Source organism: Schistocerca piceifrons, chromosome 3, assembly GCF_021461385.2.
Source record: "Schistocerca piceifrons isolate TAMUIC-IGC-003096 chromosome 3, iqSchPice1.1, whole genome shotgun sequence".
In the NCBI taxonomy this organism is placed as follows: Eukaryota; Metazoa; Arthropoda; class Insecta; order Orthoptera; family Acrididae; genus Schistocerca; species Schistocerca piceifrons.
In genome coordinates this window covers 906,485,034-906,506,874 of record NC_060140.1, presented here as the reverse complement: position 1 = coordinate 906,506,874, position 21,841 = coordinate 906,485,034, and the positions used below count along the sequence as shown (strand labels likewise).

Below are 21,841 nucleotides of genomic sequence, written 5' to 3'. Positions count from 1 at the left end.
TCCCTCCCTCCTCATCTTTGTCCCTCACTTACTCCCTCCCTCCTCATCTTTGTCCCTACTTGCTCCCTCCTTGTCCTTGTTCCTACTTGCTCACTCCCTCCCTCCCTCCCATCTCATCTGCATTCCCCACTTGCTCCCTCCCTCCCTCCCTCCCTCCCACCTCGTTCGCATTCCTCACTTGCTCCCTCCTTCCCTCCCTCCTCGTCCGCATTCCTCACTTGCTCCCTCCCTCCCTCCCTCCCTCCTCGTCCACATTCCTCACTTACTCCCTCCCTCCCTCCCTCCCTCCCCGTCCGCATTCCTCACTTGCTCCCTCCCTCCCTCCCTCCCTCCCCGTCCGCATTCCTCACTTGCTCCCTCCCTCCCACCTCGTCCGCATTCCTCACTTGCTTCCTCCCTCCCTCCCACCTCGTCCGCATTCCTCACTTGCTCCCTCCCTCCCTCCCTCCCACCTCGTCCGCATTCCTCACTTGCTCCCTCCCTCCCTCCTTGTCCGCATTCCTCACTTGCTCCCTCCCTCCCTCCTTGTCCGCATTCCTCACTTGCTCCCTCCCTCGCTCCCTCCCTCCCTCCTCGTCTGCATTCCTCACTTGCTCCCTCCCTCCCTCCCACCTCGTCTGCATTCCTCACTTGCTCCCTCCCTCCCTCCCACCTCGTCCACATTCCTCACTTGCTCCCTCCCTCCCCCCTCCCCCCTCCCTCCCTCCCTCCCTCCCTCCCTCCCACCTCGTCCGCATTCCTCCCTCCCTCCCTCCTCGTCCGCATTCCTCACTCCCTCCCTCCCCATCCGCATTCCTCCCTCCCTCCCCATCCGCATTCCTCCCTCCCTCTCTCCCCATCCGCATTCCTCCCTCCCTCCCCATCCGCATTCCTCCCTCCCTCCCCGTCTGCATTCCTCCCTCCCTCCCTCCTCCCCTCCCTCCCTCCTCGTCCGCATTCCTCACTTGCTCCCTCTCTCCTCGTCTGCATTCCTCACTTGCTCCCTCTCTCCTCGTCTGCATTCCTCACTTGCTCCCTCCCTCCCACCTTGTTCCCATTCCTCACTTGCTCCCTCCCTCCCACCTTGTTCCCATTCCTCACTTGCTCCCTCCCTCCCACCTTGTTCCCATTCCTCACTTGCTCCCTCCCTCCCACCTTGTCCTCATTCCTCACTTGCTCCCTCCCTCCCACCTTGTGCTAATTCCTCACTTGCTCCCTCCCTCGCACCTTGTCCGCATTCCTCACTCGCTCTCTCCCTCCTCATCCGCATTCCTCACTCGCTCTCTCCCTCCTCATCTGCATTCCTCACTCGCTCCCTCTCTCCCTCCCTGTCCGCATTCCTCACTTGCTCGCTCCCTCCCTCCCTCCCTCCCTCCTCGTCCTCATTCCTCACTCCTCACTTGCTCCCTCTCTCCCTCCCTCCCCCCTCCTAGTCAGCATTCCTCATTTGCTCCCTCCCTCCCTCCCCATCTGCATTCCTCACTTGCTCCCTCCCTCCTTCCCCCCCTCCCTCTTCATCTGCACTGCTCACTTGCTCCCTCCCTCCCTCCCTCCCCGTCCTCATTCCCCACTTGCTCTCTATCTTCTCTTCTGAGTTCCTCATGTGCTCCCTCCCTTCTCGTCTGCTTTCCTCACTTGCTCCCTCCCTTCTCGTCTGCTTTCCTCACTTGCTCCCTCCCTTCTGGTCTGCTTTCCTCACTTGCTCCCTCCCTTCTGGTCTGCTTTCCTCACTTGCTCCCTCCCTTCTGGTCTGCTTTCCTCACTTGCTCCCTCCCTTCTGGTCTGCTTTCCTCACTTGCTCCCTCCCTTCTGGTCTGCTTTCCTCACTTGCTCCCTCGCTTCTGGTCTGCGTTCCTCACTTGCTCCCTCCCTTCTGGTCTGCGTTCCTCACTTGCTCCCTCCCTTCTGGTCTGCGTTCCTCACTTGCTCCCTCCCTTCTGGTCTGCGTTCCTCACTTGCTCCCTCCCTTCTGGTCTGCGTTCCTCACTTGCTCCCTCCCTTCTGGTCTGCGTTCCTCACTTGCTCCCTCCCTTCTGGTCTGCGTTCCTCACTTGCTCCCTCCCTTCTGGTCTGCGTTCCTCACTTGCTCCCTCCCTTCTGGTCTGTGTTCCTCACTTGCTCCCTCCCTCCCTTTCTCCTCGTCCGTGTTCCTAACTTGCTCAACACCTCCCTCCCCTTCCTCACTTACTACCTCCCTACCCATCCTCACACTGTCACTTACTCCCTGTTCTTATTCCTCACTTCCTCACTCACTCCCTGTCCTTATTCCACACTACCTCACTCACGCCCTGTTTGTATTACTCACTCTCACTCACTCCCTGTTCTTATTACTCACTCTCACTCTGTCCTTATTCCTCACTCGCTCACTGTCCTTATTCCTCACTCACTCATTCTCTGTCTGTATTCCTCACTCACTCACTCACTCTCTCTCTCTTTCCTCCCTCACTCACTCACTCTCTCTCTCTTTCCTCCCTCCCTCCCTCCTCTTTCTTTCCTCCCTCCCTCGCTCTTTCTTTCCTCCCTCCCTCGCTCTTTCTTTTCTCCCTCCCTCCCCCGCTTTTTCCAGCCCTCGCTCGCCCTTTCGAGCCCTCGCTCGCCCTTTCGAGCCCTCGCTCGCCCTTTCGAGCCCTCGCTCGCCCTTTCGAGCCCTCGCTCGCCCTTTCGAGCCCTCGCTCGCCCTTTCGAGCCCTCGCTCGCCCTTTCGAGCCCTCGCTCGCCCTTTCGAGCCCTCGCTCGCCCTTTCGAGCCCTCGCTCGCCCTTTCGAGCCCTCGCTCGCCCTTTCGAGCCCTCGCTCGCCCTTTCGAGCCCTCGCTCGCCCTTTCGAGCCCTCGCTCGCCCTTTCGAGCCCTCGCTCGCCCTTTCGAGCCCTCGCTCGCCCTCGCTCGCCCTCGCTCGCCCTTTCGAGCCCTCGCTCGCCCTCGCTCGCCCTTTCGAGCCCTCGCTCGCCCTCGCTCGCCCTTTCGAGCCCTCGCTCGCCCTTTCGAGCCCTCGCTCGCCCTCGCTCGCCCTTTCGAGCCCTCGCTCGCCCTTTCGAGCCCTCGCTCGCCCTTTCGAGCCCTCGCTCGCCCTCGCTCGCCCTTTCGAGCCCTCGCTCGCCCTCGCTCGCCCTTTCGAGCCCTCGCTCGCCCTCGCTCGCCCTTTCGAGCCCTCGCTCGCCCTTTCGAGCCCTCGCTCGCCCTTTCGAGCCCTCGCTCGCCCTTTCGAGCCCTCGCTCGCCCTTTCGAGCCCTCGCTCGCCCTGCCCCGCCCCGCCCTCGCTCGCCCTGCCCCGCCCCGCCCCGTCCCGCCCTCGCTCGCCCCGCCCCGCCCCCGCTCGCCCGCCCCGCCCCGCCCCCGCTCGCCCCATCCTGCCCTACCCCGCCCGCCCGCTTCCCCGTACCATCCTCGCCCACCCACTCCCGTGCACCACCCTCACCCACTCCACCATACCGCACTCACCAGCCCGCTCACCACCTCCCTCCTCGTTTGCCCGTCCGCCCGCTCCCCCATTCCCGCCCTTGCCCGCCCGGTCCCTCATTCCCGCCCGGCCCCCCATTCCCGCCCGGCCCCCCATTCCCACCCTTGCCCACCTGCCTGCCCCCTCCCCCGTTCTCCCTTTGTCTGCCCACCCCCCTCTCCCGTTCCCCCTTTGTCCGCCCGCCTGCTCCCTTCCCCCCGTTCCCCACTCGCCCGCCCCCTGCCCTCTCCCCCCCTGCCCTCTCCCCCATTCCCCACTCGCCCGCCCCCTGCCCTCTCCCCCCCTGCCCTCTCCCCCATTCCCCACTCGCCCGCCCCCTGCCCTCCCCCCGTTCCCCACTCGCCCGCCCCCTGCCCTCCCCCCGTTCCCCACTCGCCCGCCCCCTGCCTGCTTCCCCATTCCCCACTCGCCCGCCCCCTGCCCTCCCCCCGTTCCCCACTCGCCCGCCCCCTGCCCTCCCCCCGTTCCCCACTCGCCCGCCCCCTGCCCTCCCCCCGTTCGCCCCTCGCCCGCCCCCTGCCCTCCCCCCGTTCGCCCCTCGCCCGCCCCCTGCCCTCTCCCCCCCTGCCCTCTCCCCCGTTCGCCCCTCGCCCGCCCCCTGCCCTCTCCCCCCCTGCCCTCTCCCCCGTTCGCCCCTCGCCCGCCCCCTGCCCTCTCTCCCGTTCGCCCCTCGCCCGCCCCCTGCCCTCTCTCCCGTTCGCCCCTCGCCCGCCCCCTGCCCTCTCTCCCGTTCGCCCCTCGCCCGCCCCCTGCCCTCTCTCCCGTTCGCCCCTCGCCCGCCCCCTGCCCTCGCTCCCGTTCGCCCCTCGCCCGCCCCCTGCCCTCTCATTCCGTTCCCCCTTCGTCCACCCCCTGCCCTCTCCCCCCATTCCCCCCTCGCCTGACCGCCCGCCCTCTCTTCCGTTGCCCCCTCGCCCGCCCGCCCGCCCTCTCTTCCATTGCCCCCTCGGCCGCCCACCCGCCCTCCTTCCCTCTCTCTCTTTCGTTGCCCCCTCGCTCGCCTGCCCTCACCCCACTCCCCCGTTGCCCCCTCCTTTGCCTTCCCGCCCACCTGCTCCCTCTGTCCCCCCACAGACCACCAGTAAACCAGCTCTGGAGATCAGCTTGATGCTGACTGATCCTGGATCGGTTTTCTGCTACAAAGTTTTCACGATATGGGATAGATCATGGTGGGCCCTGAGTACACCAAACGAACTACATGTTATCAAGGAGTCAGCGAATGTTCGGCAGTCATTCATGCAAACCACTCACAGGGGCTATGCTGTATTTGTTGGCTCCACATTGGCTATACTTGGCTAACATATGGTCACCTCCTCCATTCCGATGACCAAGTTCGATGTCATCATAGCTCACAGATCACTTTTACTTCTTGTTGGACTGCCCAATTTTAGTCTAATCACTCTGTGGCAGACTTGTAACCTTCCCAGCACCCTGCCTCCAGTCTTGGATGAGAATGCCTCAATGGCTATGTTTTACATTTTCTTTGAAAGGGGGGTTTCATCACGCAATCTAAGGGTGAGCCTCTTGTTTTCTCTCCCAGACCTCCACCATCCCTCCAATTTAACTTTTCCACACTCTTTGTTTGCTGATTATTTGACTTGGTGTTAGTCATGTACATGTGTGTGTTCATCTCGCTTTCTCTTTTAGGCTGGAGATTTTAGTGTGTTTCATAGTGGCGGGCTCTTCCTTTTTGTTTTATTCTTGTGATCAACCAGCTACATTATTTTAATACTTTCCACTACCTTTCATTTTCTCCTTTCCGTGTGGTCCCCCATTAGTTTTCTGCACGTTTTCCTTTCCCCAACTCCTTTTGAGAATAGTTTTAGCTGTAACATTGTTTGCATGACGATAAAGGGACTAATAACCCTGTAGTTTGGTCCCTGTACACCCCAAACCAACCAACCAACCTCTGTCTCCCTTCACTCTTTCCCCCTCTGTCTCCCTTCACTCTTTCCCCCTCTGTCTCCCTTCACTCTTCCCCCCTCTGTCTCCCTTCACTCTTCCCCCCTCCTCTGTATCCCTTCACTCTTCTCCCCTCCTCTTTCTCCCTTCACTCTTCCCCCCTCCTCTGTCTCCCTTCACTCTTCCCCCCTCCTCTGTCTCCCTTCTCTCTTCCCCCCTCCTCTTCCCCCCTTCACTCTTCCCCCCCCTCCTCTTCCCCCCTTCACTCTTCCCCCCTCCTCTGCCACCTTCCACTCGCCCCCCCTCCTCTGCCACCCTCCACTCGCCCCCCCTCCTCTGCCACCCTCCACTCGCCCCCCCTCCTCTGCCTCCCTCCACTCGTCCCCCCTCCTCTGCCTCCCTCCACTCGTCCCCCCCTCCTCTGCCTCCCTCCACTCGTCCCCCCCTCCTCTGCCTCCCTCCACGCGTCCCCCCCTCCTCTGCCTCCCTCCACTCGTCCCCCCCTCCTCTGCCTCCCTCCACTCGTCCCCCCCTCCTCTGCCTCCCTCCACTCGTCCCCCCCTCCTCTGCCTCCCTCCACTCGTCCCCCCCTCCTCTGCCTCCCCCCTCCTCTGCCTCCCTTCACTCGTCACTCCCTCCTCTGCCTCCCTTCACTCGTCCCCCCTCCTCTGCCTCCCTTCACTCGTCCCCCCCACCTCTGCCTCCCTTCACTCGTCCCCCCCCCTCCTCTGCCTCCCTTCACTCGTCCCCCCACCTCTGCCTCCCTTCACTCGTCCCCCCCTCCTCTGCCTCCTTTCACTCGTCCCCCCTCCTCTGCCTCCCTTCACTCGTCCCCCCCTCCTCTGCCTCCCTTCACTCGTTCCCCCCTCCTCTGCCTCCCTTCACTCGTCCCCCCCTCCTCTGCCTCCCTTCACTCGTCCCCCCCTCCTCTGCCTCCCTTCACTCGTCCCCCCTCCTCTGCCACCCTTCACTCGTCCCCCCCTCCTCTGCCTCCCTTCACTCGTCCCCCCTCCTCCTCTGCCTCCCTTCACTCGTCCCCCCTCCTCCTCTGCCTCCCTTCACTCTCCCCTCTCCCCCCTCTGTCTCCCCTCACTCTCCTTCTTGTGTCTCCCCTCACTCTCCCCCCATTCTCCATTCACTTTCTGCACTTTCCCCTCCTCTGCCTGCACTTTCCCCTCCATCTCCCTTCACTTTCCCCCCCATCTCCCTTCACTTTCCCCCCATCTCCCTTCACTTTCCCCCCATCTCCCTTCACTTTCCCCCCATCTCCCTTCACTTTCCCCCCATCTCCCTTCACTTTCTCCCCATCTCCCTTCACTTTCTCCCCATCTCCCTTCACTCTTCCCCTCTCTACTCCCTCCACTCTTCCCCTCTGTACTCCCTCCACTCTTCCCCTCTGTACTCCCTCCACTCTTCCCCTCTGTACTCCCTCCACTCTTCCCCTCTGTACTCCCTCCACTCTTCCCCTCTGTACTCCCTCCACTCTTCCACTCTGTACTCCATTCTTCCCCTCTCTACTCCCTCCACTCTTCCCCTCTCTAGTCCCTCCACTCTTCCCCTCTCTAGTCCCACTACTCTTTCCCCTGTCTATTCACCTCTATAGTCCCTTCACTCTTCCCTTCTCTACTCCAGTCACTCGTCCCCTCTCTCTCTTCCCCTCTCTAGTCACTTATCTCGTCCCCTCTGTCTCTTCCCCTCTCTCTACTGTACATAGCAGGTTTGTAATTATACTCACCCGAATGCCTTGCAGTACTTACAGCTAAACTGACATACAAAGTGATTGCTTTCACAGTGGCCTGCCCTCTGATACGTAGGTGTTTCTGTTGAAGGGTCTGGAAGAGAAGGTGGTGAAAGATCAGTTAAGTATGTCTTGTGTTAAGCCTTAAAAGAGAATGGTTGGATGGGGGTGAAAGAAACTTGAAAACAATCTACTGATCCTTCAACCAGTGTTACTTGTCTCACTTTTAACGTCTCTCTCCTAGTGGTACATGTCCCTGTGCCTCACCAGTGAAGTCAGTGCATGAAGAGACACTTTGTGAAGAAAACTTTTTTTTTTGCGAATGAGGGGGGGCCATCTGCTGTCATACTCCTCTCTGGATAGCCCCAGGAATCATTTCTTCAGCGTCCAAAGAGGCAAATAAGTCCACTGAAGTGTAAAGGTTAAAACAGGAGTAGTAAGGTCTTGCTTGTATACCAAATGGGTTTTAAACTTGTGGGCAGTTAGTGATCACATGAGTGGGCAATCAACGAGCTGAAATTCACTTGACTTTGGATTAGACAGTGTGTTGTCTCAGCACAGAGGTTGGCAATTAAGCCTGTGGCCAACTTGATGCATTTATGTTGGACTGTTTTGGCGAGTTTTAGATGTATGAGCCATGCTAATAACATCAGTCCATCTAGGATTATATGAAGACTACGAAATTGTGAGAGATTTGTTGTGTTGTGTCACCTCCACAGGACCTATGACTTAGGCATTTCAGAGCTGTTGTTTTTATGTTGCTCAGGTTTGATAACCAAAGAGCTTTTTGTCAAATGTGAGGCCTAGAAACTTTATTGAATCATTGATCTTCATTACATTGTTCTTTGTGACCATGGTTTGTGGAATGTAAATGGATGATGAATGTAGCAAATGGATGTGAGCAGTTTTCCCCAATGAAAACATGCAACCATTGCACACTGTCTACTCAGTCAGCCCCTTGATAGCCACTATATCACTGTTGCAGGGTTGGAGTAGGAGCAAAATGTGCCTTAAATAAGTGATTAGGCCCACCTCTCTAGATTTGTAATCATGTACATTGATAATGAAGGTTGTAATACTCAGTACATCCAAGACCCCCTCCCTATGGACACTGTTCTCCTATTAAAATCTATTGGACAGGACTTTGTATGTGAAGAATTATATAAAGATTGGAGTCGTACCCAAAGGCCAGATTCATGAAACTATCTGATGGTATTATGCCTCCATGTAGTAACATAGCCTTTCTGTGAGAAGATGCATACTACGTAATGCCTATGTAGGATAGTGTGCTTCCAGCTGGATCAGATTATCAGTGGTGAGTTCATATCTCTGGAACCAAGTAAGTGGATTCAAATACTATATGGCAGTTCATCATCCCCTCCAAGGTCATTCCTACACAACTAGTGAAGATAATACTAAGAAAACTATTAGGACAGTTTTTGTCCTTGACTGCTTCCTGGCAGCAAGACAGTTTTTTCTAACTAATCTCAGAAGTTGTTTTTTGCCTCAGAAATTCGTTGCATTCAAGCTTAAAACATGCTTAAGGATCCTGCGGTATTTAACATCTCCAAATTGCAGCAACAGGCCCAACACAGGTAGGAGATCTTTCTGTGATCAACAGCAACCCTCCTCAAATCTTTATTGGCATGGCTCCCCACTGCAGCACTGTTCCATCCACATAATCTTGTTGGGCTTTTTCCTGTTCCACTTACTATGAGTGCAGAAGCCTTTCTCTTAAATACTGGGTGGTTATAATTAAACTTTTCCTATTTAACACATTATAACACACAAACTAATTACAGTATGAGGAGCAAATTTGGTAGCATTAATGTCAAGGATGTGAGGAAGAGAAATAAAGCAGAATCAGTACAATTGAAACACTTCTAATGTGGTGCTACAGTGCATCATACCATTACATACTGGTACCACTACTTCTTCAGAAGGGGCTCTATGTAGTGCCCATCAGTGTCCAGAAAAGTCTGAAAGCACAGAATTGCATTCTACACAACAGAACAAAGCATGTCTGTAGATATGCTGGCTACCTCTCTTGATGTACTGTGCTTCAGATCAGCACATGTGTGAATGTTCCCCTGGTAAACCCTATCATTCAGGTAACCCCACAACCAAAAATCACAGGGAGTCGGATTAGGTGATCGTGCTAGCCAGACATTTGGAAACAGTCAAAGCAGGTGAACTTCATGAGAGATGTGTGGTGGAACCCCGTCTTACATGAAAACTGTTGAGTTCAACGCATCTCCCTCTTGTAGGTATGACATGCTGGCAAAGCATATGGCAGCAGTGCTGGCCAGTCACATTGCACGTCTTTGGTCCTGGAGCACCAATCTGTTCAGAAAAAGAATGGGCCATTGATGAACTTAGCTGTGAAGCCACACCATATGGTGGCACATTCATCATACAGAGGAACTTCATGCACAGTCACTGGAGGTGAAAATCCCCATACTTGGCAATTCTATGTGTTCAACCCACCTGTCAGAGGAAAATGAGCTTCATCTATCCTTAGGATGATCAAGGGCCAGCCCTCATCAACTTCAATCCTTGTGAGAAAGTGGAGAGCAAAGTCGACATGTCAGTGTGCATGCTGTAGTGCAAGCTGCTATATGATATGAATCTTGTATGGATACCATATGCGAATGGCTCAAATCACCTTGTGTACAGTGGACCATGGGATGGTCAACTGTTGTGACACAGCGCGCGCACTGCCTGATGATTGGGAAGTGCACGCAGTGTTGTCTGCCATAACAACAGGAATTTCATCAATCATGTGTGGTGCAACTGGTCATCGGCATCTTCCCAGAGTGACATCCAGTTCTCCAATTGATTCAAACTTTTTCATCACGCTCTGCACAACAGGTGGAGGAAGAGGACCCTTCTGTAATCCTTTCAGCTGGTGATATTCTCGATGTGCAGCTGCAGCATTACTGTTGTTTTGACAATAGAGCTTCACCAATAATGCCGTGCTCCATTTGTCCAAGCTCATGTTGACACGTCAACAAGTGAACTGTGATTGGTCAGGTGTGTGAGACTATGAATCATGATGACTGATCATGGCAGCTGGTGGCCATAGTTGGAACTGGACGGTGGCGCTGTGACACATGGAAATCATGCACCCCATACCCTAGACTTTAATGCTACCATGTTTGGTTGTTGTTGTTGTTGTTGTGGTCTTCAGTCCTGAGACTGGTTTGATGCAGCTCTCCATGCTAGTCTATCCTGTGCAAGCCTCTTCATCTCCAAGTACCTACTGCAGCCTACATCCTTCTGAATCTGCTTAGTGTATTCACCTCTCGGTCTCCCTCTTCGAATTTTACCCTCCACGCTGCCCTCCAATACTAAATTGGTGATCCCTCGATGTCTTAGAACATGTCCTACCAACCGATCCCTTCTTCTAGTCAAGTTGTGCCACAAGCTCCTCTTCTCCCCAATTCTATTCAATACCTCCTCATTAGTTATGTGATCTACCCATCTAATCTTCAGCATTCTTCTGTAGTACCACATTTCTAAAGCTTCTATTCTCTTCTTGTCCGAACTATTTATCGTCCATGTTTCACTTCCATACATGGCTACACTCCATACAAATACTTTCAGAAACGACTTCCTGACACTTAAATCTATACTCGATGTTAACAAATTTCTCTTCTTCAGAAACGCTTTCCTTCCCATTGCCAGTCTACATTTTATATCCTCTCTACTTCGACCATCATCACTTATTTTGCTCCCCAAATAGCAAAACCCCTTTACTACTTTAAGTGTCTCATTTCCTGATCTAATTCCCTCAGCATCACCCGATTTAATTCAACTACATTCCATAATCCTTGTTTTGCTTTTGTTGATGTTCATATTATATCCGCCTTTCAAGACACTGTCCATTCCGTTCAACTGCTCTTCCAAGTCCTTTGCTGTCTCTGACAGAATTACAATGTCATCAGCGAACCTCAGAATTTTTATTTCTTCTCCATGGATTTTAATACCTACTCTGAACTTTTCTTTTGTTTCCTTTACTGCTTGCTCAATATACAGATTGAATAACATCAGGGATAGGCTACAACTCTGTCTCACTCCCTTCCCAACCACTGCTTCCCTTTCGTGTCCCTCGACTCTTATAACTGCCATTTGCTTTCTGTACGAATTGTAAATAGCCTTTCGCTCCCTGTATTTTACCCCTGCCACCTTTAGAATTTGAAATTTGTCAAAAGCTTTCTCTAAGTCTAAAAATGCTAGAAACGTAGGTTTGCCTTTCCTTAATCTTTTTTCTAAGATTAGTCGTAGGGTCAGTATTGTCTCACATGTTCCAACATTTCTACGGAATCCAAACTGGTCTTTCCCGAGGTCAGATTCTATCAGTTTTTCCATTTGTCTGTAAAGAATTCGCATTAATATTTTGCAGCCATGACTTATTAACCTAATAGTTCGGTAATTTTCACATCTGCCAACACCTGCTTTCTTTGAGATTGGAATTATTATATTCTTCTTGAATTCTGAGGGTATTTCGCCTGTCTCGTACATCTTGCTCACCAGATGGTAGAGTTTTGTCAGGACTGGCTCTCCCAAGGCCGTCAGTAGTTCTAATGGAATGTTGTCTACTCCGGGGGCCTTGTTTCAACTCGGGTCTTTCAGTGCTCTGTCAAACTCTTCATGCAGTATCATATCTCCCAGTTCATCTTCATCTACATCCTCCTCCATTTCCTTAATATTGTCCTCAAGTACATCGCCCTTGTATAGACCCTCTATATACTCCTTCCACCTTTCTGCTTTCCCTTCTTTGCTTAGAACTGGGTTTCCATCAAAGCTCTTGATATTCATGCAAGTGGTTCTCCTTTCTCCAAAGGTCTTCTTAATTTTCCTGTAGGCAGTGTCTATCTTACGCCTAGTGAGATAAGCCTCTGCGTTCTTACATTTGTCCTCTAGCCATCCCTGCTTAGCCATTTTGCACTTCCTGTCGATCTCATTTTTGAGACGTTTGTATTCCTTTTCGCCTGCTTCATTTACTGCATTTTTATATTTCCTCCTTTCATCAATTAAATTCAATATTTCTTCTGTTACCCAAGGATTTCTGCTAGCCCTCATCTTTTTAGCTACTAGATCCTCTGCTGCCTTCACTACTCCATCCCTCAAAGCTACCCATTCTTCTTCTACTGTATTTCTTTTCCCCGTTCCTGTCAATTGTTCCGTTATGCTCTCCCTGAAACCCTGTACAACCTCTGGTTATTTCAGTTTATCCAGGTCCCACCTCCATGAATTCCCACCTTTTTGCAGTTTCTTCAGTTTTAATCTACAGTTCATAACCAATAGATTTTGGTCAGAGTCCACATCTGCCCCTGGAAATGTCTTACAGTTTAAAACCTGGTTCCTAAATCTCTGTCTTATCATTATATAATCTATCTGATATTTTCTACTATCTCCAGGGTTCTTCCATGTATACAACCTTCTTTCATGATTCTTGAAACAAGTGTTAGCTATGATTAAGTTATGCTCTGCGCAAAATTCTACCAGGCGGCTTCCTCTTTCATTTCTTAGCCCCAATCCATATTCACCTATTATGTTTCCTTCTCTCCCTTTTCCTTCTCTCGAATTCCAGTCACCCATGACTATTAAATTTTCGTCTCCCTTGACTACCTGAATAATTTATTTTATCTCATGATACATTTCATCAATTTCTTTGTCATCTGCAGAGCTAATTGAAATATAAACTTGTACTACTGTAGTAGGCGTGGCCTTTGTGTCTATCTTGGCCACAATAATGCGTTCACTATGCTGTTTATAGTAGCTTACCCGTACTCCTATTTTTGTATTCAATATTAAATGTACTCCTGCATTACCCCTATTTGATTTTGTATTTATAACCCTGTATTCACCTGACCAAAAGTCTTGTTCCTCCTGCCACCGAACTTCACTAATTCCCACTATATCTAACTTTAACCTATCCATTTCCCTTTTTAAATTTTCTAACCTACCTGCCCGATTAAGGGATCTGACATTCCACGCTCCAATCCGTAGAACGCCAGTTTTCTTTCTCCTGATAACGACATCCTCTTGAGTAGTCCCCGCCCGTTTGGTACATGTACAGTAATTACTTTCTGTGTCATAAAATTTTAAATAGGGAAAGTTTACAATAGTATGGTAAGGAAAGCTGCTACTCAGCATACATGGAGGTGATGAGTCACAGACAGGCACAACACAAAGGCTCTCACAATTAAAGCTTTCAGCCATTAAGGCCTTTGTCAGCAACAACACACACACACACACACACACACACACACACACACACACACACACACACACACACGTGCGCCCACACACAGATGAAACTCTCACACACGACTGCAGTCTCAGGCAGGCCTGAGACTGCAGTTGTGTGTGAGTTGCATGCTGCCTGAGTCGGCAGTTGTGTGTGAGTTGCATGCTGCCTGAGTCTGCAGTTGTGTGTGAGTTGCATGCTGCCTGAGTCTGCAGTCACCTGTGTGAGTTGCGTTTGCACACTTTAATTATAATCACTTGGTGTATGAGCACATGACCTCTGTGTTCTTTCTAAACTGGCATCCAATACCTAACTTTATTTGTGGCATCTAATGTACACCCCTCCCATGACTGCTACCTAGAAGCAAGACAGTTTTTGATATCTACTTGATTTTCTTAGTGTCCTAGCCTGAAAGTCATTATTGTGTGTCAGCTCCACCACACTTTTCTCTGAAGTTTCCTTGAGGCAGCACCTTTCATGTTTCAGGTAACAATTGCTAATTCCTATTTTCAGGTTTGCTTTCTAAATTCTTGTCCTCTCTTTTCCCCCCTGGTTATCTTTATCCATTTTGCACTTCAATGTCATTAAAAGTGCGCTATTTCTAACTCTGCCGGCCGGTGTGGCCAAGCGGTTCGAGGCACTTCAGTCTGGAATCGCGCGACTGCAGCGGCCACAGGTTCGAATCCTGCCTCGGGCCTGGATGTGTGTGTGTTGTCCTTAGATTAGTTAGGTTTAAGTAGTTCTAAGTTCTAGGGGACTGATGACCTCAGATGTTAAGTCCCATAGTGCTCAGAGCCTTTTGAACCATTTTCTAACTCTACCTGAAGGCCACAAATATGTTTTTGCTGTTAACTAACTGATATAATCTGCAGATCCAAAGAAGGGTCTCCTAACTATAACCATCCCAATGAAAGATCAAAGCAAAATCTTCATGTTACCCCCAGACTGAGTAGCCTACGGTAATGGCCACATGCTACTAATTTTATAACAACAGAGAACAATAACACAAACTCAAAATACAGAACAGAAAGAACTCTAAACACTTGAAAAGAAATGGCACATATTATTCAATGGGCTGGACACCAAAGCAGTTCAGTTAATTTCATCAGACTATAAAGAGTTATAAAAATAAAATGAAGTAAATGACTGACATATTGAAATTTTGTACTTGATCAGGTCTGAAAAACCATTGTGTTAGGTTTTTTGCTGGCAGTACACTGCCAGTTGTATGCATGAGAGCAAGAAGAGGAAATTCTACATTGGTGGATGGGGTGAGTGGTACAGACTATCTGCATATACGTATTCTGTCCAGAATTGTATACATTTTTTATTGCTGATAATTTTATTTATTAGAGTTTTCCTAGATAATCTTGAAGCATAGTAAAGCTCCAAACACATAATATTGTGTACTGTCTGTGAAATGTTTGATAATGTTGCAGGTGTGCATAGCAGGTAGTTTATGTATCCTGTTGCAATTAAAAAGAAGTTGTATCAGCTCTGAAGAACTGAATCAGCTCAATTGCATGTTCCAAAGTAATTACAATGTTTCACTGAAAAGTAAATCTAAAAAATGCAACAGTATTCAAAGATTAGGAGAGGAGGTGTATACAATTTTTAAGTCCTCTGGGGCAGTTCTGTTGCCATTGTACTTGATTGATTAGAAATGCAGTTATGCAAGTGTTGAGACTGAAAGAAATTAATAAATGCTAATAAAAAGATCACAGAAGTGACCTGATCTCCCATACCCATTGAAACTGTTAACCTTTGTTAGTACATGAGAGAGTCAAAAATCAACAAGTGAAAAGATAGGCCAACAAGTTTAATCTCCTGCTTGAAAATACTACTCATTCTTCTCATTGGAGTACTGATAAAACAGAAGTTCCACTAAATTCAAATATAATGTTGCTTAAATGTGATACTGGTCATGTGTGTTTCACTTATCAGCTTTCTGCATAAACCAAAGAACTACAGTGAAAGAAAATAACAAAATGTACGAGGGGCATACAGTAAGTAATACGAAACATTTTTTTCAAAAAGCAAGTTGGTTTAATTCAGAATTCCAATACATCATATTATTCTCTCTTCTTTTGGCTACAAAACCCTCTTTTTTAACATAGTCTCCATTTAGTGTGGTGGCCTTATGCCACTTTACTGGGAGGACCTGTACGCCTGCACGATGCCACTCTACTGGTTGATGTCAGATCAGTGTCTCGATGCATCAATAATGTTCCCACTATCCACACACTGCTTCGCCCAGAGTGCATCCTTCAATGAGGGAAACAGATGAAAGTAAGAAAATTTGAGATACAGGCTGTAGGGTGTATGAGGAGGAAAATTCAATAAAGTTTTCTGAATTCCTCTTGGGTGAGGCTTTGCATTGTCATGAAGAAGGAGAAGTTCGTGTGCATTTTTGTTAGGAGGAACATGCTGAAGTCATTTCTTCAATGTCCTTAGGGTAGCAAAATAAACTTCAGAGTTATCATTGCACCATGAGACAAGACATCAAACAGAATAACCTCTTCAGAGTCCCAAAAGTCTGTTGCCATAACTTTACCGACTGAAGGTGTGGCCGGCTTTGAACATTTTCTTTGAAGGATAGATGGTGTGGTGCCACTCTGTGGGTTATCATTTTGTTTCCAGTGTAAAATGATAAACCTATGTTTCATTGTCTCTGACAATGTTTTACAAAAAATTGTCACTCAACCTCACAACGTGCTAGGAATTCTGCCCAGATGGTCATTTGTTGCTCATCGTGGTCTTCAGTGAGGCAGTGGGGAACCCAGAGGGCAAAAACATTAGAGTACCCCACCAGGTAGACAAGTGTGTCAGCACTAGCAACAGAGATGTCAAGTTGACCAGCAAGGTGATTGTTGTAATGCATCGATCACAGTAAATGAGTGGGTGTTCTCATTTCAGCATTGCAGGTGATTGGACAGGTTTGCGCAGCCTTGTTGTGATGATGACAGAAGCTTCACCCAATAACTCACCATGCCTTTGTTCACTCCCAAGCCTCTGTAGACATAGAGCAAGTGCCTGTGAATATCTGTGATGCTCTGGTTTTCAGCCAAAAGAAACTCAGTGACAGCTCTCTACTTGAAACTCACCTCCGTTACAGGTGCCATTTTGAAGGCTATGTATAGTGCCACCACCTATCAGAACTTTATGAAACTATAGGGGCTGAAGTCAGAATATTTCACCTTGGCCCACAACAAATTCCACAGTTTTTCAACCCAAACTGGCTAAGGAAAAAAAAAATGTATTGCATTACTTATTGACCGCCCCACATAGAATGGTAATACAGAGTACAGATTATGGCAAGACATAGTATGTTAATGAGAGGAAACAGTGAAAATTAGATGGCATAGCTGTTATCAGTTCTTGAAGTCTCACTGTAACCCTTACTGTAAAATATAAACACCATTCACAATAAAGTAGAAACCTTGCTTAAGAGCAGTGTGTACACAGCCATGAACTTTTCTAGTGCAGCAGTAGATCTCATTTACAAATGTAACATAAACCTTGGCAAGAAGCAGTGTGTGCTATTATTTTCGATGGTTTTTCAGATATGCCAATATTTCCTAAGAAAGCTCGGAAACTATAAGTGCAATTAATCATATTTTAAACAATGATTTATCACTATTATTTAAATGAAGATTTGGGAATGTGCTAAATATTTCACACCAGTTGGGCTGAATCAATTCTTGGAATGTTATTTCAAAGAAAAAAAATGAATATGTGGTGTGTGCTATCCACTATCTAGTGGTTTGACCTTTCCTTACACTGCTGTAGTCTGAGAGTATTCTTTATAATTATTGATTATCCTGAGCATGAATGAACATATTCTGTGGAGGATGTATAGTTTCATGCCTTATTCTTGTTTGCCCAGGGTTTCTACCTCGACAGAACCAACCAGATAGTCAACAAGAACTTTCGTATTCTGAATATCAGATGTCATCAGATGGAATGGCAAATAGCTGTCCAAACTGTGGGAAAAATTACCAACACAGAAGAACCATGCTATCACACCTTAAACTACAGTGTGGGAAGGAAGCACAGTTTCCATGCCCATTTTGTCACAAGAAATACAGGAAAAAGTCATCTGTTATTTTTCATGTAACCCGTGTCCACAAAAGTTTTATCAGCCCTTCTTCTTTAAGTCAGAGTAGTATATCTTAAATCAGGTGTATCATCTGAACTGAAAATGAATGTGTGTGGAAACGTCTGTACTACTGTGGATTTGTAAGCCTATAGTTTGGACTCACTTGAATTCTGTCTGCTGTCTAGTTCAAGTAAGACCTCAATGCTCACTTCACTTAGAGAACACTGGACTTATTTTAACCTCAACATGATCCTAAGATTTGAGGTGTACTGAACCAAAGAAACAACGTGATTTTTCAAATATTTCTGTTAGTTTGTTTATTTGCATTGTGTATAGTTTTTTTTATATATATTAATACGTTGTGGTGTTGTAAACTGTATTCTGGTTAATTATCATGATATTCATAGAAATAATAGTGTAGATGCAGTTCTCTCTTTGTTCCTGTCACCAGTATTGATTAATTGTGTTCATTTACATACTTTTCTCGTTTTAGATATAACTGAAATCGATGTCATGCCAATACAATAGGAGTGACTAAATGATTATTTATTTCCATTTATGGGTATAACTGTGAAGCTACTATCAATTAGCCTTGTGAAGAAGGGTGGAGGGATGGGGTGTGAAACATATTACTATATTGTGTAGATAGTAATTTTGATAGACTCACTACTGTCTCCCTGTTTTATGAAAGCTGTTACAATATTTAAGATCATAACATGTGTCTTTATTGTATGCAAGTCCTTGTGTATTTCTGGCTGAACATCTTCCTGTGATACTTAAGAAGTCAACAATTACTCATACTGAGCATTTGTTTAAATGAATTTTCTGTGCACCCTATTAAATTTTGAATTTCGTGTCAAATATTAAATATGGGTGATCTCAAACATACCAGAGTTTCTTATTCCTTAGGTACATGACATCTCCCAGATCCATATGAACAGTGATATGCAATATTTCAGAAATCTAGTTTATTCCACATGCAACATACAACAGTGCTCTGTATGGGTTCTGATACTGAATTTGGTAAATCCTTAGGGATATACCTCCCAAACAAGGATTTCACCTTTGTATCACTATTTCCAGTCTGTACCTACTCCCAGCTGTATGTCTTATGAGTTATGTCTCTTTACTTCTTATTGCAGTTCTGTCTCCAGCATATCCCATACTGAGGAAGACAGGACCATCAGCTTATCTACACATAGCCCCCTTCTCTCCACCCCCTCCTTCCTCATACATAGCAATCATATTTGAAGTATGCAAGTGGGAAGTGTCCACCACTACATCATATTGTATGTTTCCATATACACTCCTGGAAATTGAAATAAGAACACCGTGAATTCATTGTCCCAGGAATGGGAAACTTTATTGACACATTCCTGGGGTCAGATACATCACATGATCACACTGACAGAACCACAGGCACATAGACACAGGCAACAGAGCATGCACAATGTCGGCACTAGTACAGTGTATATCCACCTTTCGCAGCAATGCAGACTGCTATTCTCCCATGGAGACGATCGTAGAGATGCTGGATGAAGTCCTGTGGAACGGCTTGCCATGCCATTTCCACCTGGCGCCTCAGTTGGACCAGCGTTCGTGCTGGACGTGCAGACGGCGTGAGACGACGCTTCATCCAGTCCCAAACATGCTCAATGGGGGACAGATCCGGAGATCTTGCTGGCCAGGGTAGTTGACTTACACCTTCTAGAGCACGTTGGGTGGCACGGGATACATGCGGACGTGCATTGTCCTGTTGGAACAGCAAGTTCCCTTGCCGGTCTAGGAATGATAGAACGATGGGTTCGATGACGGTTTGGATGTACCGTGCACTATTCAGTGTCCCCTCGACGATCACCAGTGGTGTACGGCCAGTGTAGGAGATCGCTCCCCACACCATGATGCCGGGTGTTGGCCCTGTGTGCCTCGGTCGTATGCAGTCCTGATTGTGGCGCTCACCTGCACGGCGCCAAACACGCATACGACCATCATTGGCACCAAGGCAGAAGCGACTCTCATCGCTGAAGACGACACGTCTCCATTCGTCCCTCCATTCACGCCTGTCGCGTCACCACTGGAGGCGGGCTGCACGATGTTGGGGCGTGAGCGGAAGACGGCCTAACGGTGTGCGGGACCGTAGCCCAGCTTCATGGAGACGGTTGCGAATGGTCCTCGCCGATACCCCAGGAGCAACAGTGTCCCTAATTTGCTGGGAAGTGGCGGTGCGGTCCCCTACTGCACTGCGTAGGATCCTACAGTCTTGGCGTGCATCCGTGCGTCGCTGCGGTCCGGTCCCAGGTCGACGGGCACGTGCACCTTCCGCCGACCACTGGCGACAACATCGATGTACTGTGGAGACCTCACGCCCCACGTGTTGAGCAATTCGGCGGTACGTCCACCCGGCCTCCCGCATGCCCACTATACGCCCTCGCTCAAAGTCCGTCAACTGCACATACGGTTCACGTCCACGCTGTCGCGGCATGCTACCAGTGTTAAAGACTGCGATGGAGCTCCGTATGCCACGGCAAACTGGCTGACACTGACGGCGGCGGTGCACAAATTCTGCGCAGCTAGCGCCATTCGACGGCCAACACCGCGGTTCCTGGTGTGTCCGCTGTGCCGTGCGTGTGATCATTGCTTGTACAGCCCTCTTGCAGTGTCCGGAGCAAGTATGGTGGGTCTGACACACCGGTGTCAATGTGTTCTTTTTTCCATTTCCAGGAGTGTATATCCTACACTACTCCCATTCCATTTGCCTCTGCTACATTCCCAACCTCACAGCCTTGATCCTCACCTTTCCCACTCTCTCTTCACCTTTTCAAAGTGTGTATTGGAGGGGCAGTTACCCCCTTCTAACTGTTATCCTCTGCAATAGCTCCTCCTCTGTTCACCATGGTCCATCTTTAATTGCAACTACTACTCCACCCATATTTCTTAACCAGGCACAAAATGCAATGTCCCTTTCCCTTAATTAATCTACATTGTCATGACCCAAGAAAACTACAACTATGCCTGAGTTCTTTTCGTTAGGCATGGAAATCAAAAATAGCATCTCTGAATCCTTCTCATCTCTCCAAAAGAGGTATTCAGCTACAAAATGTTTAGTCTCAGCTTTCTCCTGCTGTTAACTTTGTGTTCATTAAGTAATATCCTTGTGAAAGCTCTGTGTGGAATATTTATGATATACAGAGAGAGGCAAAAAGATTGCCCAGCCTGAATAATTTAGAGTCCAAGAACAGAGCCATGCCCAAGTTTGCAAGTGCCGGTGTTCACAACTCTGGCAGTCTGTGGAGCTTCAGCTTGGAGTTTAATCGTCAAATAGAAGCATGACTCATCGTATCATTTCTTTTGAAAATCATTATTCGAGCACGTAGAAATGACTGAAATATAAGAACTCCACATTGGTAGAATAACTTAGATGATGAGTGTTTCACATCTGTTTCAATGGCTGAGTGAATAGGCTGATGGTTTATGAACATTAAGGATGAGCATTTTAATCAAACTGGAGTCAGTTGTCTGTCTTTTTTTCTGTTATTTAGCTGTGTGCATGTAATATTTTAAACCTTAATTCACTGTGAATTGAGCATTTGTAGGATCTTCTAGGTTCCATATTCTTTCAAAATATTCCATTTTATAATAGTCTAATCTTTAAAAAAACAGGCAAATGTCAAAATGGCTGACATGAATGTTCACAAGCGAGTAACTGCTCTCTTTGAAAATGGTTTTAGTGCATCTGAGGCAGGACTTTGTTATGGTGTTGATGCTTCACAGTAAGGAGATGGATTAGACAGTTTAGAGATAATGGTGAGGTAACAAAACATCCAATACCTGGAAGATCACGGGTCTCTATATGGAGAGAAGATGAGGAGTTGGTCAGGCTGACCCTGAATGTTTCTTTGTCAATCATCTGGGCACAAACAAGAGCTTCACATTTCCCAGGCTCATCGGGAACTGTTCTGTGAAGATTAAGGGGCCATGGAATCAGGTCCCATCATCCTCTTATCAAAGAACCATTGTCTGATAAGCTATGGATAGAATAGCAGTTGTGAGTTCCTGGGAAGATGGCTATTAAAGGAATGCCATTTTCTCTAAGGAGTGCACAATTGAGTCCACGAGCATAGGTCTGGCTCTTTTTACCACACAGATGGGCAACGATATGATGTGCACTTTGTAGCCACACATGCTAAAAGTGGATACATAAGTGTGAAATGTTGGACTGGATATGTTACATTGGTAAAGGAAAATTAGAATGTATCTAAGGCATGTTCAATTCAGCATGGTGTGAACATTTCGTTGAAAATGTAATTATCCCTGGAGCTTCACTTTGGTATCCTCAACGACACCTGACTTACCAGCATGATAATCATCTATCACACATTAGAATTAGAATTCAGAGCTGGTTTCAAAGGA

General features: G+C 48.4%; 1 protein-coding gene across 1 annotated transcript; it reads left to right on the top strand.

Annotated features, from left to right (window-relative positions):
- Positions 1–1,580: 1,580 nt before the first annotated feature.
- LOC124789184 (basic proline-rich protein-like) lies at positions 1,581–4,320 on the top strand. Its single transcript, XM_047256478.1, has 2 exons — positions 1,581–1,599; positions 2,546–4,320. The coding sequence occupies exons 1-2, from the start codon at positions 1,581–1,583 to the stop codon at positions 4,318–4,320; spliced, it is 1,794 nt and encodes a 597-aa protein (XP_047112434.1).
- Positions 4,321–21,841: the final 17,521 nt, after the last annotated feature.